The sequence below is a fragment of the Elephas maximus genome, chromosome 7 (genome assembly GCF_024166365.1).
Source record: "Elephas maximus indicus isolate mEleMax1 chromosome 7, mEleMax1 primary haplotype, whole genome shotgun sequence".
Taxonomy (NCBI): domain Eukaryota; kingdom Metazoa; phylum Chordata; class Mammalia; order Proboscidea; family Elephantidae; genus Elephas; species Elephas maximus.
This window is the reverse complement of record NC_064825.1, coordinates 6,820,077-6,834,945: the sequence shown is the minus strand read 5'-3', so window position 1 is coordinate 6,834,945 and position 14,869 is coordinate 6,820,077. Positions and strand designations below refer to the sequence as shown.

Sequence of the window (14,869 nt, the reverse complement as noted above, 5' to 3'; positions counted from 1 at the left end):
TTGGGTCTGTTGTGATATGGCCCATGTCGTCTCTTACTCGGGTTATTTGTTTCCTTTCCTGTATTTCTTTAGTCAGTCTGGCCAATGGTTTATCAATTTTGTTGATTTTTTCAAAGAACCAGCTTTTGGCTTTGTTAATTCTTTCAATTGTTTTTCTGTTCTCTATTTCATTTAGTTCAGCTCTAATTTTTATTATTTGTTTTCTTCTGGTGCCTGATGGATTCTTTTCTTGCTCACTTTCTATTTGTTCAAGTTGTAGGGACAGTTCTCTGATTTTGGCTCTTTCTTCTTTTTGTATGTGTGCATTTATTGATATAAATTGACCTCTGAGCACTGCTTTTGCTGTATCCCAGAGGTTTTGATAGGAAGTGTTTTCATTCTCATTGCATTCTATGAATTTCTTTATTCCCTCCTTTATGTCTTCTATAAACCAGTCTTTTTTGAGCAGGGTATTGTTCAGTTTCGAAGTATTTGATTTCTTTTCCCTAATTTTTCTGTTATTGATTTCCACTTTTATGGCCTTGTGGTCTGAGAAGATGCTTTGTAATATTTCGATGTTTTGGATTCTGCAAAGGTTTGTTTCATGACCTAATATGTGATCTATTCTAGAGAATGTTCCATGTGCACTAGAAAAAAAAGTATATTTTGCAGTTGTTGGGTGGAGTGTTCTGTATAGGTCTATGAGGTCAAGTTGGTTGATTGTAGCAATTAGGTCTTTCGTGTCTCTATTGAGTTTCTTACTGGAAGTCCTGTCTTTCTCCGAAAGTGGTGCTTTGAAGTCTCCTACTATAATTGTGGAGGTGTCTATCTCACTTTTCATTTCTGTTAAAGTTTGTTTTATGTGTCTTGCGGCCCTTTCATTGGGTGCATAATTATTTAATATGGTTATATCTTCCTGGTGAATTGTCCCTTTAATCATTCATTATGTAGTGTCCTTCATCCTTTGTGGTGGATTTAACTTTGAAGTCTGTTTTGTCAGAAATTAATATTGCCACACCTTCTCTTTTTTGATTGTTGTTTGCTTGATATATTTTTTTCCATCCTTTGAGTTTTAGTTTGTTTGTGTCTCTAAGTCTAAGGTGTGTCTCTTGTAGGCAGCATATAGACGGATCGTGTTTCTTTATCCAGTCTGAGACTCTCTGTCTCTTTGTTGGTAGATTTAGTCCATTTACATCCAGTGTAATTATAGACAAGAATGTGTTTATTGCTGTCATTTTGATGCCTTTTTGTGTGTGTTGTTGACAATTTCATTTTTCCTCTTACTTTTTTGTGCTGAGATGTTTTTCTTTGTAAATTGTGTGTTCCTCATTTTCATAGTAGTCGAATTTATGTTTGCTGAGTCGTTATGTTTTTCTTGGTTTTTATTTTGAGTTATGGAACTCTTAGACCCCTTTGTGGATACCTTAATATTTGCCCCCATTTTTCTAAGTAAAAACCCAACTTGTATTATCCTATATTGCCTTGTTTTCCTCTCCATATGGCAGTTCTATGCCTCCTGTATTTAGTCCCTCTTTTTGATTATTGTGATCTTTTACATAATGATTTCAATGATTCCATGTTTTGAGCATTTTTTTCTTTTTAAAATTAATCTTAATTCGTTTTTGTGATTTCCTTATTTGAGTTGATATCAGGATGTTCTGTTCTGTGATCTTGTATTGTGTTGTTATCTGATGTTATTGATTTTCTGACCAAACATTTTCCTTTAGTATTTCTTGTTGCTTTTGCTTTGGTTTGGTTTTTGCAAATTCTAAGCTTGTGTTTATGTGTAAATGTCTTTATTTCGCCTTCATTTTTGAGAGAGAGTTTTGCTGGATAAATGATCCTTGGCTGGCAGTTTTTCTCCTTTAGCACTCTATATATGTCATCCCATTGCCTTCTTGACTGCATGGTTTCTGCTGAGTAAAAAAAGTAGTCTGAACTTATTCTTATTGATTCTTCTTTTGTAGGAGACCTTTCTTTTATCCATGGGTGCTTTTAAAATTTTCTGTTTATCTTTGGTTTTGGCAAGTTTGATGATAATATGCCTTGGTGATTTTCTCTTTGAATCAACCTTATATGGGGTTCGATGAGTATCTTGGATAGATATCTTTTAGTCTTTCATGATGCCAGGGAAGTTTTCTGTCAACAGATCTTCAACTATTCTCTCTGTATTTTCTGTTATCCCTCCCTGTTCTGGGACTCCAATCACACGCAAGTTATTCTTCTTGATAGAGTCCCACATGATTCTTAGGGTTTCTTCATTTTTTTAAATTCTTTTATCTGATTTTTCTTCACCTATATTGGTGTCAATTGCCTTATCCTTTAACTCCCCCACTCTGCATTCCAATTGCTCGATTCTGCTCCTCTGACTTCCTATTGAGTTGTCTAATTCCGTAATTTTACTGTTAATCTTTTGGATTTCTGAATGCTGTCTCTCTATGGATTCTTGTAGCTTATTAATTTTTCACCATGTTCTTGAATAATCTTTTTGATTTCTTCCACTGCTTTATCAGTGTGTTCCTTGGCTTTTTCTGTAGATTGCCTTATTTCATTTCTGAGGTCACCCCTGATGTCTTGAAGCATTCTGTAAATTAGTTTTTTATATTCTACATCTGGCAATTCCAGGATTGTATCTTCATTTGGGAAAGATTTTGATTCTTTAATTTGGGGATTTGTAGAAGCAATCATGGTCTGCTTCTTTATGTGGTTTGATATCGATTGTTGTCTCCGAGCCATCTATAAGATATTGTAATGGTTTATTTTATATTTGCTCATTGAGACTTATCTTGTTTTGTTTTCTTTCAGTGTATGTAGATGGGCTACTAGATTGTGCTGTCTTGATTGTTGTAGGCTTTGAATCACTTATGACCTCTTATGAGCTGGTTTGGGCCATTACCAGAAATATAAGCCTAAGAGTCCATTCACTATTCTTGAGTAGAATCTGATTTTGGTCATCAAGTGAGTGGGGTAGACTGTTACCTATTCGCTTAGAGGAGTAGTGGTGATAGTTGTGTGCACCAGATTCTAGTAGCAGCAGGGGGTTACATTCCAGGGGGGGCAGGATGCTGACAGGCTTCACCCAAGTGCCAGTGAGGTAGGTGTGTCTCTATGCCTAAAGCACTTTGGCGGGTGGACTCTGCAGCTGTACCTCGGGCACCCAGTACCTCTATAAATTGGTAGATGTCACTATCCTCAGACCCCTATGGCAGGAGGTTAGGTAGTTTGGGTGGAGCTTCAGCCCTCAGTTCCCAGTTGTGGTTCAGTGAGGGCTCTGTTGAATATGCAGAGATATCAGACCTGGGAAGCTTGTCTTTCCAGTAGTCCGCTAAAACAATTACAGTCAGATCCCTATCAGAATTGCCTTTGCATTATAATAGCCACCTTGTTCCCTGTAGGGATGAAAGCCCAAGACTGTGGGTCTCAAATGCTTGGCTGGGGCTGGTTCTGTATTTTTAGTTCAATTTTGGGAAGTCAGGGAAGGATGCTTGGTCCCTGGGTTTTTTGTAGCTGCTTCTCTCAAGCCAGGAGAATGGATTAGGGGAAGACAAAACAAACAAAGAAAAAAAAAGCCACAGAGCACTTCACTCTCTGGTCCAGGAAATTCCAATGTTAATGAAGCCACCTGGAAAGGGGAGGGGAGGGATCAGATAGATAGGAGAGAGTAGCACCCCGGAATATAGACAAAGTTACTTATCTTGCCTGGGATGACTGTTTTATCTGAGATTCCCAAGGAGTGTGTAGCCTGTGTGCATTGTCTGGGTAGAGATTGCCCCAGAGGGTCAGTCCCGCGTCCGGTCCGGTGCTTGCGCTGTCTCAGAAGCTGTGGTTAGTTCCTCTGCTCCCAGTCCAAAGCCCAGCGCCAAGGTTCCCTGGCTGGGGCACTGCACTCCCAGCTCCAAAACCAGTGGCTACCTCCCGGTTACTTCTCCTCCTGTCAGCTGTGTCTCTGCGCTGCCTGCGTGCACTGGCTGGGGTTCCCCCGAGGTCACTTCTGGGGGCTAGGGCTGTGTCCCGTGCCTGCCCCACCTCAGCAAGCTGCAATCAGCCCTGCCACTCGGCACCAGGGAACTGCCGGGCTCAAGGCTGTGGGGTGGGTCACAGGTTCCAGAAGCGGTCGCTGGTTCAGGACGCAGCTTTCGCTCACCTGTCACTCAGGTCAACTCCTTAGATCTGTGTTTGATAGGGTTCGTAGATTGTCATGTATGTGATCGATTCACTTATTTTTCCGAGTCTTTGTTGCAAGAGGGATCCGAGGTAGCGTCTGCCTAGTCAGCCATCTTGGCCCCCAACCTGGGCTTGCTTCTTAAGGCATTCAATGCCTTCCATAATTTAAGGCTTGTTCTCTACTGTGTTGTTAGCTGCCATCAAGCTGACCCCCAAATCATGGTTAGTCCATGTACCATGGAATGGAATGAAATGCCATCTCCATGATCTGTTGCAGATTGGACTGCTGCAATACATAGGATTTTCACTGTCTGATTTTTGGAAGTATATTGCCAGGCCATTCTTCTCAGTCTGTCTTACTCTGGAAGCTCTGCTGAACCTGTTCAGCATCATAGCGACACAGAAACCACCAGGGATAGATGGGTGGTAGCCGTGCATGAGGAGGCACCCAGGTCTCCTGCAGGAAAGATGAGAATTCTACCACAAACCAGTTGCCGTGGAGTTCTGACTTATGGTGACTCCATGTTGTCAGAGTAGCATTGTGATCCATAGGGTTTTCATGAAAGGCAAGAATTCTAGCACTGAACTATATTCCTCTGTAAAACTCCTTTTTTCTTTTCTATCTGTCCTTGCCATCACTTACTTCCTGGGTTTGTTGTTGTTGCTAATAGCAATCCTAGTGGGTGTAAAGTAGTATCTCATTGTGGCTTTGATTTGCATTTCCCTAACAACTAATGATGTTGAATATCTTTTCATGCGTTTATTGGCCTTTTGTATATCATCTTTGGAGAAATGTCTATTCCAGTCCTTTGCCTATTTTTTAATTGGGTTGTTAGTCTGTCTGTTGTTGAGTTTTAAGAGCTCAGAATTATAATGGGCCCCAAATAGCCAAATAATCTTGAAAGAGAAGAACAAAGTAAGAGGACTCACTTCCCAATTACAAAACAAATTACGAAGCTACAGTAATCCAAACTGTGCCACATAATGCCCGTTTGGGCAGCGTCCAACCACATATACATCTGTGGTCTCATAAGGTTATAGAGGTCACAAGCTCCAATCGCAGAATAGGACGTAGCGGACGTAACTGGATGTGGGAACACAACAGTTCCCTTCCCGCAACACAAGTATCTCATGTCTCTTGTATACACAGTGACTGCTTTATAATAATGGTACAGTAAATTGTAGAGGGGGGTTATTTGCCTCAGCAAATAATAAAGTGTTAGCACAGCGTGCAGATCACACAATGTATTGTAGGCACTAAGTGACGCATGACTATATGACTATGTATCCTAGATATTAAATCTTTCTCTGGGGGGAGAAAACTTTATTTGATACATGGTTTCCAAATATTTTCTCCCATCCTTTAAGTTGTCTTTTTCCTTTCTTGATAATGTGTCTTGATGGACAAGTGTTTTTGTAAAGCCCAATTTATCTACTTTTTCTGTTGTCGCTTAGGTTTTTAGTGTTATACCTAAGAATCCATTGCTTAAAAGAAGGTCTTGGAGCTTTTACCTCTATGTTTTCTTCTAAAAGTTTTATGACTTTAGTTCTTACGTTTAGGTCATTGATCATTTTTAATTTATTTTTGTATATGGTGTGAGGTGTGGGTCCTTCATTCTTATGTGTGTTGAGATCCAGTTGTCCTAGCACCATTTGTGGAAGAGCCCATTCTTTCCCCCACTGGATGGGTTTGGCACCCTTGTTGAAAATCAGTTGATGACAGATTTATGGGTTTATTTCCCGATTCTCAATTCTATTCCGTTGGTCTAAATGTCTATCCTTATGTCACTACTACAGTTTGGATTACTGTAGCTTCGTAACTTGTTTTTTGATTGGGAAGTGAGTCCTCTTACTTTGTTCTTCTCTTTCAAGATTATTTGGCTTTTTGGGGCCCGTTATAGTTGCATATGAATTTGAGGATTGGCTTTTCTAGTTTTGCAAAAAAGGCTGTTGCAATTTTAGTAGGAATTGTGTTGTATCTGTAGATTGGTTTGTGTAGAATTGATATCTGAACAAGTTTTCTAATCCATGAATTTATGATTTAGATCTCCTTTCATTTCTTTCAGCAGTGTTTCATAGTTTTCAGTGTAAAAGTCTTTCGCCTCCTTGGTAAAACTTATTCCTAAGTATTTTATACTTTCAGATGCTAATTTGAAAAGGAATGGTTTTCTTAATTTCCTTTTCAGATTATTGTTGCTAGCATATAGAAACACAACTGATTTCTCGTACCCCACAACTTTGCTAAATTTATTAGCTCTGGTAGCTTTCTTGTGGATTCTTTGGGGTTTTCATATATAGTATCATGCCACATGCAAATAGAGATGGTTCTAATAGTTCTACCACTTCTTTTCTGATGTGGATGCCTGTTACTTATTTTTCTTACCTAATTGCTCTTTTTTTTTTTTAATTGCTCTGGCTAGAACAGTACAGTGTTGAATAGCAGAGGTAAAACCTAACATCTTGTCGTGCTCCTGATCTTAGGGGGGAAACTTTGAGCTTTTTCACCATTGAGTATGAAAAATCTTTTTCTCTTGTCTGAGTTAGTTACTATTACTGAACATGCCTCTCAGTTCTTTCCCTCTAGGATGCTGTTTGGTCGTTCCCTTTCGTTAGATGCATTCTTTGCCCTTGCTGTGTATGATCATGATGCTAACCACCAGCTAAAGTGTAATGAGTGCTTAAGCAAATTACATTCATTACCTCATTTAATCCTCACAATAACTTTTCCTTGTATCTAGTTTTATTTTAATTAAGGCGGTAACATTATCCCATATAATTCAGCAGTCAAGAGAACTTTTTGAAGCAGGTACCATTATTGTCTCCATTTTACAGATGAGGAAGTTGAGGCTCCAGGTCACATAGCTGATAGGTAGGTGTCAAGATTTGAACCCCAGCCATCTGGTGATAAAACCCAAGTGTTTAACAACACTATACTGCCATCTGCCGTCTGTTGAAATCGTATTCACCTTTAAAACCTAGCTCAAATTGTACTTCAGTATCTAAGGCAAGAGTAAGTTTTTCCTCCTCTGAATATTGTATGTATTAGTAATTTGGCATTTTTATTAATGCAACAAATATTTATCATTTACTATTTTGCTTTTTTTAGCCATATGTACATAGTTTATCTCCCTAAGTAGATTTTAAGTATCTTGAAGGCAGGGATGGTTTCTTGTGGCACGATGATTAACCAAAAGGTTGGAGTGTGAATCCACCCACTGGTCCTTGGAAACCCTATGGGGCAGTTCTACTCTGTCCTGTAGGGTGGCTGTGAGTCAGAATTGGCTCCATGGCAACGAGTTTAGTTTTTGGTTTTGACACACAGGATTTTTTTTTTTAATAGCTTTCTTGTGCCATAATTTACCTATCGTAAAAGTCAATCATTCTATGTGTACAAGTCAGTGATTTTTATTAACTTTATTGAGTTGTGCAGCCTTCTCCAAAATCTACTGTTGGAACCTTAGAGTGAGTTAATCTCCCACAAAGTTTCCATTTGTAGTCAATCCCTAGACTCTGCTGTCTGTGTCTATAGATTTGTCTTCTCTGGTGTTCGGTATAAATGTCATCAAAATAGTATGGTCTTTTGCACCTGGCTTCGCTGACTTAGCAGAATGTTTTTCCATGTTGTTCCTTTTCGTTGCTGAGTAGTAGTCCACATTTTGTTCATACATCCACCAGCTGATGGATGTTTATATAGTTTGTAGTTTTTGGCTATTACAAATAATCCTGCTATAAATATCTGCGTACAATCCTTTTATTTCTCTTGGGTAGATTCCTAGGAGTAGAATTATTGGCTCGTATGGTAAATGCACATTTCACTTTCTAAGAAACTTCCAAACTATTTTACCTTCCCACTAGCAGTGGGTGGGGGTTCCAGTTTCTCCACAGCCCCACCAGCTCTTACTGACTGGATTTTAAAAACTTATTGTTATAGTTATTCCAGGAGATTTGAAATGAGAGCCATCCACTTTTAAGAATATCTGAAAAAAAAAACGACTTAGTTGAAAGGATTGAGGTTGCAGGGCAAGTTCTAAGAATTTATTACTGTCATCAAATGCCTTTCATTTATTTGTTCATGTAACTAGCCAACAAATATTTTTTGAATATGTACTGTTTGTTAGATTCAGTGGTAAACAAGATAAGAAACACTACTCTCTGCGGAGAAGGATCATTATTATTAAACAACAAATATAACAGGATAGGTGTCTTAGTTGTCTGGTGCTGCTATAACAGAAATACCACAAGTGTATGTCTTTAACAAATAGATACTTATTTTCTCAGTTTAGGAGGCTAGAAGTCCAAATTCAGAGCACAGGCTCTAGGGGAAGGCTTTCTGTCTCCATCAGCTCTGGGTGAAGGTCCTTGTTTGTTCAGCTTTTGTTTCCTGGTTCCTTAGAGATCTCCATGTGGCATGGTATCAAATCTTCTCCCATCTCTGCCTCTCTGGCTTACTTGTTTTAAGTCTCTGTTATATCTCAAAAGAGATTGACTCAAGACATAACCTACACTAATTCTGCCTCATTCACGTAACAAAGATAACCCATTCCCATATGGGATTACAACCACAGGCATGGAAGTTAGGATTTATAAGATAAAATGGAGGATAATCAGATCACAGAATGGAGGACAGCCACTCAATACTGGGAATCATGGCCTAGCCAAGTTGACACACATTTTTGGGGAACACAATTCAATCTATGACAATAAGTCATCCTGAGAAAGCAGTATTTGCTTTGTGATGCCTCAGTCAGAGAGCAGCTGTGGTAACTGATGAAGGTCATACATTATATCATTAGGTCAGGCCCTTGCTTTTGTAAGTGACAGACACCCACTTCCCGGTGGCCAGGGCATATTGTAGAGTTTGGTGTTTGCAGTCTTTTACAGCTTGTGCCAAGAAAGAGCTGGAGTCCTTTCCTTGGAGGCAGAGCTATGCATTCATCTGAAGTTCTTAACTTGAATGCTGAACACTTCAGCAGGGCCCCTTTGCAGTCCACAGGTATCCAAAGCATCTGGATACAATTCAGGAATCTGTGAACTTGGATGTGGGGAAAAAAATCACGTTTCAGCACCCCCCCATTAACCTCTTCTTCTTTTTTTTTTTTTTAACCTCTTAACCCTGGTGGCGTAGTGGTTAAGAGCTATGGCTGCTCACCAAATGGTCGGCAGTTCGAATCTGCCAGGTGCTCCTTGGAAATTCTATGGGTCAGTTCTACTCTGTCCTAAAGGGTCGCTATGATGGAACCGACTTGATGGCACTGGGTTCTGGGTAACCTCTTAACTGAAATTTAGCATTTCCTCCCATTATAAATATAGAAAACAAAGAAATATTAACAGTGTTCATGGCTGGTCACCAATAAATAAAATCGTGATTTTCCTAGCACATTGTAGTTGTTGCAAAGATCTCAAGACAGTGTTTAGCTCACCACTACTTCCAGAATTATAGCCATTATTAGACCTCCTATGAGATCTTGTGATTTGAGTGAGTTAATACAGAAGCACATACATTTTATCAAAATTTTGTTTTTTAAACATTTGATAACTGAATTTCAGTGTAGTTTTCTTCGTAATTTAAGTATTTTGTTTTCTGTGTTAAAAAGTATTTTGAGAAAGGACTCAAGTGCAGAGGGGTTCATGGTGCAGAAAAAGTTAGGAATTCTCCGTTAAGGGCTTGTGTTCTCCCGCGACAACACTATGCCCGTGGCCTCGGCACCCTTGTTTCTCCTCGGAGTGGGGTTCTTCCCTCCACTTTGCTTTCATCTGCTCGAGCTCTGCTTGCAAACACTCAGCTCCAGCCAGCCCTGCCTCCCTCAAAATCCCAATTGTGATTGCTTAATCCTCACTGAATGCTGAACCTTTTTCCCATGTTTTGGTAAATGTGAAATGTGGGTGAGTTTGGAGGGTGCTGAGGAAACCAACCTACTGACACCTTTCTCATTCATTTTAAAAATGCCGAGTCAAGAAGGGCATAGCAAAATGTGAATGCAGGAAAGAGACATCTCTCTGGCTGAATAGTAACACAAAACTGGCTTTAAACATTTTTTGATGTAAGTATCAATATTGTTGTATAACCTGGCACATGGGCTCTTAATATTGTTGCTTTTTTGAATTTTCTTCTTTTCAAATAGAAATCATGTTGTTGATATCAGCGTTGCCGTCAGTACTCCTGCGGGACTCATCACACCTATTGTATTTAATGCACATACGAAAGGACTGGAAAGCATTGCTAGTGATGTTGTTTCTTTAGCAACCAAAGCTCGAGAGGGTAAACTACAGCCACACGAGTTCCAGGTAAGATGTTGTTTGCCTACCTTCTGAATGTTAAGAATGATATTATTGTTAATGTTACCTGATTAGGGTCTGTGCCCTGCAGCAGTCGTGCCAGTGAAATACGCTCCAAGTCAGAAGGAGTGAGAAAGTTTATTCAGGAGATGCATGCGTCACTGGGGACCCGGCAGCAACACAGGCTGTCTCTGTGGAGTCCCAAAGAGCAGTTTTACATTAGAGCTTATACAGAATCTTATTACAAAGGGTTACAAGTGTCTTTGTAGCCCCCTGCCAGACATTTCTTTATTAGGCTAGAGACATACATATCTGATACCTGGGCTCCAACTTTCCTGTGGGGGTTGTATGCCACAAGTAGTCCCCCAGAACAGAAGATTATTTGCATCAGTTTAAAACAAAGAACAAAGTCATTAACATTTGGTCAAAACAAAGTCATTAACAGAGGAGGCAGGCAGAGCAAGAAGAACTTACAGGTTCATCATGGCATTAGTTATGTCAAGCTCTCAGTCACCCATTTTGAAAAAGGAGAAAACATGCCGGGGAGTATTGGGGTCACATTAAGGTCCACATAATGCTTTATTGGATTTTCTACCTTTTGATCCTGCCATGTATTCTCACTGACAGAAGGTCCTGGAAATGAAAAATCAAGTAACGTTTGTAATTTTTTTTCTGGTTTATATTGATAAGCAATTAATTTGTCCCTTTTTTTTAAATCTTTTTTCCTCTAGGGTGGAACTTTTACAGTCTCCAATTTAGGAATGTTTGGAATCAAGAATTTCTCTGCTATCATTAACCCACCTCAAGCATGTATTTTAGCAATTGGTGCTTCCGAAGATAGACTGGTTCCAGCAGAAAATGAGAAAGGGTATGTGCCAAAATGGGGAGGGAGTTGTAAGCTTATTTTCATTCCATTATACCTGTATTTGAGTCTCTATTTTACAGATAGTCATTAGTATGGTATATTGGAGTTTCAGGTAGAATCAGACCTAAGTATAGAATGAAGTTCCTCAGGGTAGCTACTTCTCATATTTTACTAAATGCAATAAATCCTATTTGAGAATGGAAGCCTAATTTACTTTAGATCAGGGGGTTGGCACACTTTTTCTTCAAGAGCCAGACAGTAAATATTTTAGGCTTTGTGGGCCTAGTGATCTCTGTTGCAAATATCTAACTTGCCACTCTAGCATGAAAGCAGGTATAGATAGTACATAAATGAATGGACATGGCTGAATTCCGATAAACCTTTATTTATAAACCAGATGGAGGTCCACTTTAGCCCATAGGCCATAGTTCAGATGGCTGTTTTGTCTGTTTCTTCAAGCTATTAATTTGAGCTAGAGGAGCAGGGGACATGAAAAGTAGGTGGGATTATAGAGTAGAAGTCAGCATTTGAGCTGGTTCCTGGCTAAAATCTAGTGATTGCTTTCAGAGTACCTAATAATGTTTATGTTTTTATCTTTTCTAGATTTGATGTGGCTAGGATGATGTCTGTTACACTCAGCTGTGATCACCGGGTTGTGGATGGAGCAGTTGGAGCCCAGTGGCTTGCTGAGTTTAGAAAGTACCTTGAAAAACCTATCACCATGTTGTTATAATTAACCACAAAATTTCTAGACTCTCCTAGGTTACATTGGTTCATTCTTACCAAGATATTTATGTTATTAAGCAGGTGGCTCTTTTTATTTTAAAGTTAACCAGTTATTTTTATTATTGAGTCTGTCCAGATAAGTTATTTGTAATGGGCATTACTGAATTTTTCTAATGCCAGTTACACTCAATACCGTGCACATTTAATAATAAAATGTCAGATTTTAAGCCGGGTGTTCCTTGTTAAGGGACATTGTGGCCTAGATCTTTGGTGATAAGTATGTCCACTAAAAAATGTAGTAAAGGCAAAATTGTGGTTCTCTGTTGAGACAGGTACATCAAAGTAGCTTGGATAAAACCTTGAATTTATAAAATTGAATTTCCTAAAATGTTGTGCTTGGACTTAAGAGGGAGAGAAGGGATCAGGAAAATTAGTTCTCTTGAAGAAAATGTTTGAATTGAAGCTTGACTTTGGAATTTAACCCCAATTTAAAATTTTCAGTTACATGATCTGGGTTTAGCATGAATGGGGGGAGGGTAGAGGACTTTAAGGAAAATAAATAAAATGTCCAGAGTCAACATTTTCTTAGACATCCCCAACCAGCTGTTCTTTGCTCATTTTTTCTGTGAATCCTTAACTGGTGGTTTTCCCATAAAATTATAAAGGTATAAACCCAAGTCACATGGTGTAAATGAAAATTTGTGTGGGTTTTTATTTAAACAAATGTGTAATTCTGAGATTAGAATTCTGTAATTACCTCCAAATATAACAATATGCTTACAGAATTTAACAGAAAGGAATGGTCAAAGCAGAATCCTTCCTAACTGGTGGTTATCGCAGATGAACATAATTATCAGAGTTCTTTACTCAAGGAAATATGGAATGTTCCATCAAATAACCATGGAGTAAGTGTGCATATGTAAAATCTGGTTACTAGAGTTGGATATGTGCCAAAATTCATTTGTCACCAAGTCCTATCTGAAAAGAAGGGGAGAAATGTATTAGTAAATAGTACAGGGGCTAAAAGATGATGCCCCAAACAGAGTGGTCATTTCTACTTGGATAAAGTAGACAGTGTTAAATATGTACATAAAGTGTTCTATGTCTTTCCACCCCATGGTTGTCTTGTGTAAAATAAGAAAGCCCTAAATCCCATTGGAGAGAAAAAAGTATTTAGGTTGCTACCTTATCTTAAAGGATCCCTGGTGGCACAGTGGTTAAGCACTCATCTGCTAACTGAAAGATCAGTGGTTGGAACCCACCGGCTGCTTGGGAGGAAGAGGATGTGGCAGTCTGCTTTCATAAAGATTACAGCCTTGGAAACCCTGTGGGGCAGTTCTACTCTGCCTTACAGGGTTGCTGAGTCGGAATTGACTCGACGTAACCTTAATAGCTTACTTTTTCCCATTTTGTTATGATTTACCTTTCCTTTGTGGGAAAGAAGGGGATGATATTCAAGATAATAAAAATTAACTGCAAACATCATCACAATTCAACTTTCTATTGATGAGTTTTAATAAATGTTTTGGATTGTTCATTAATATTAAAGTAAATCTGACCAGTGATTCTTTGTATATGTATTATGTGAAGCTAGCCCTGAAATTTATTGTCTTTCAGCACTGAATCTATTTCTAATGTTCATTATTACATGGTGCACAAGAACAGTGACACTCCATATATTCCACAAAACTCACCCTGCTGTATTATTATGAAAATAATATATTAATCTGATTTTTCAGTAGTTAGTAATTTTGGTTTGAACTGAAGATTATGTAGAAGGAACAAGCTTATCACAAGGGACCATCATCCTTATGAGGCAAATCTGGTTTAAATACATGAAACATCAAGAACAATTCATTCTTTGCTGATGCTGATGGCTCTATTGTTCCCTTGAAAGAAAAATAAAAACAGTAACCTTTTAATAAAAAATTGTTCTGAGTTAAAAATCTGAGCTATAATCCAAACCCAGGTATTTATTTCTCTTACCAGGACTGAAAGAGAAAAGGCTGGAAATAGTGTTTTGGGTTCAAATTAGATGTTAAAAAATTAAACTATATGTTTTCAACGTGTCTGGTGTAATATTTGATCTGTTAGAAATTGTTTTTCACATCAAATGATTAGATGCAGGGACAGCTATGTACTTATAAGCTCTTAATAGAGACTTAATAAAGATGATTTTTGAATTTATCGAATTGGTAAAATAAGGACTGAGTTTATGAAGATGGAATCTTAACATTTAAATCTCAAGGAGTTACCTAAAGCATCTCATGTTGGATGGAGTATGGCACATATTAGCTAGGTGAAATTGTGATCTGGCTGTATTAGAGATTCTGCTCCAATTCTAAGTTTTGTAAGTGTGTAGTTAGGGAATCCCAAACCACGGTCTATAAAACAACTTGACCAACGTGTTCGAGATGGCAGGAATGTATTTTCAAGGAGTAATCCTCACCTAGTAATGTACAAGTCCTAGAATACAGGGGAAATTCATAATCACTAGTGATAATTGCTTTAAACCCAACTGTAGAAATATCGTCTCTAAATCAAGGATACTATTTATGTCTATTTGAAATAATTTCCAATTTTGAGAAAAAAAATTACAAAATTCAAATTTGAACCAGTCTACTTTTCATTATTAGTACCATTCCTGGGCAAAGTTTAGCCTTATGCAGGGAGGGGGAAGTGAGAGAGGTTTTTATGAATATAAAATCCACTGTAGTAATGTCAGTGAAAATATTTTGGAAAATAACTGGAGTGCAATGGCAACTAAAAATGAAAATATTAACTTTTTTTAAATAACTTTTTATTGTGCTTTAAGCAAAAGTTTACAAATCAAGTCAGTCTCTCATGTATAAATGTATA

At 38.3% G+C, this 14,869-nt stretch overlaps 1 protein-coding gene across 1 annotated transcript in view; it reads left to right on the top strand.

Moving 5' to 3' along the window:
• DLAT (dihydrolipoamide S-acetyltransferase) overlaps positions 1-14,172 on the top strand; it is a 42,872-nt gene extending 28,700 nt beyond the window's left edge. Inside the window, exons 12-14 of the mRNA XM_049889271.1 lie at positions 10,266-10,428; positions 11,151-11,287; positions 11,888-14,172. Coding sequence (XP_049745228.1) covers positions 10,266-10,428; positions 11,151-11,287; positions 11,888-12,017 — 430 coding nt within the window. The 3' untranslated portion in view covers positions 12,018-14,172. The remainder of the gene's footprint in view (positions 1-10,265; positions 10,429-11,150; positions 11,288-11,887) is intronic.
• Positions 14,173-14,869: the final 697 nt, after the last annotated feature.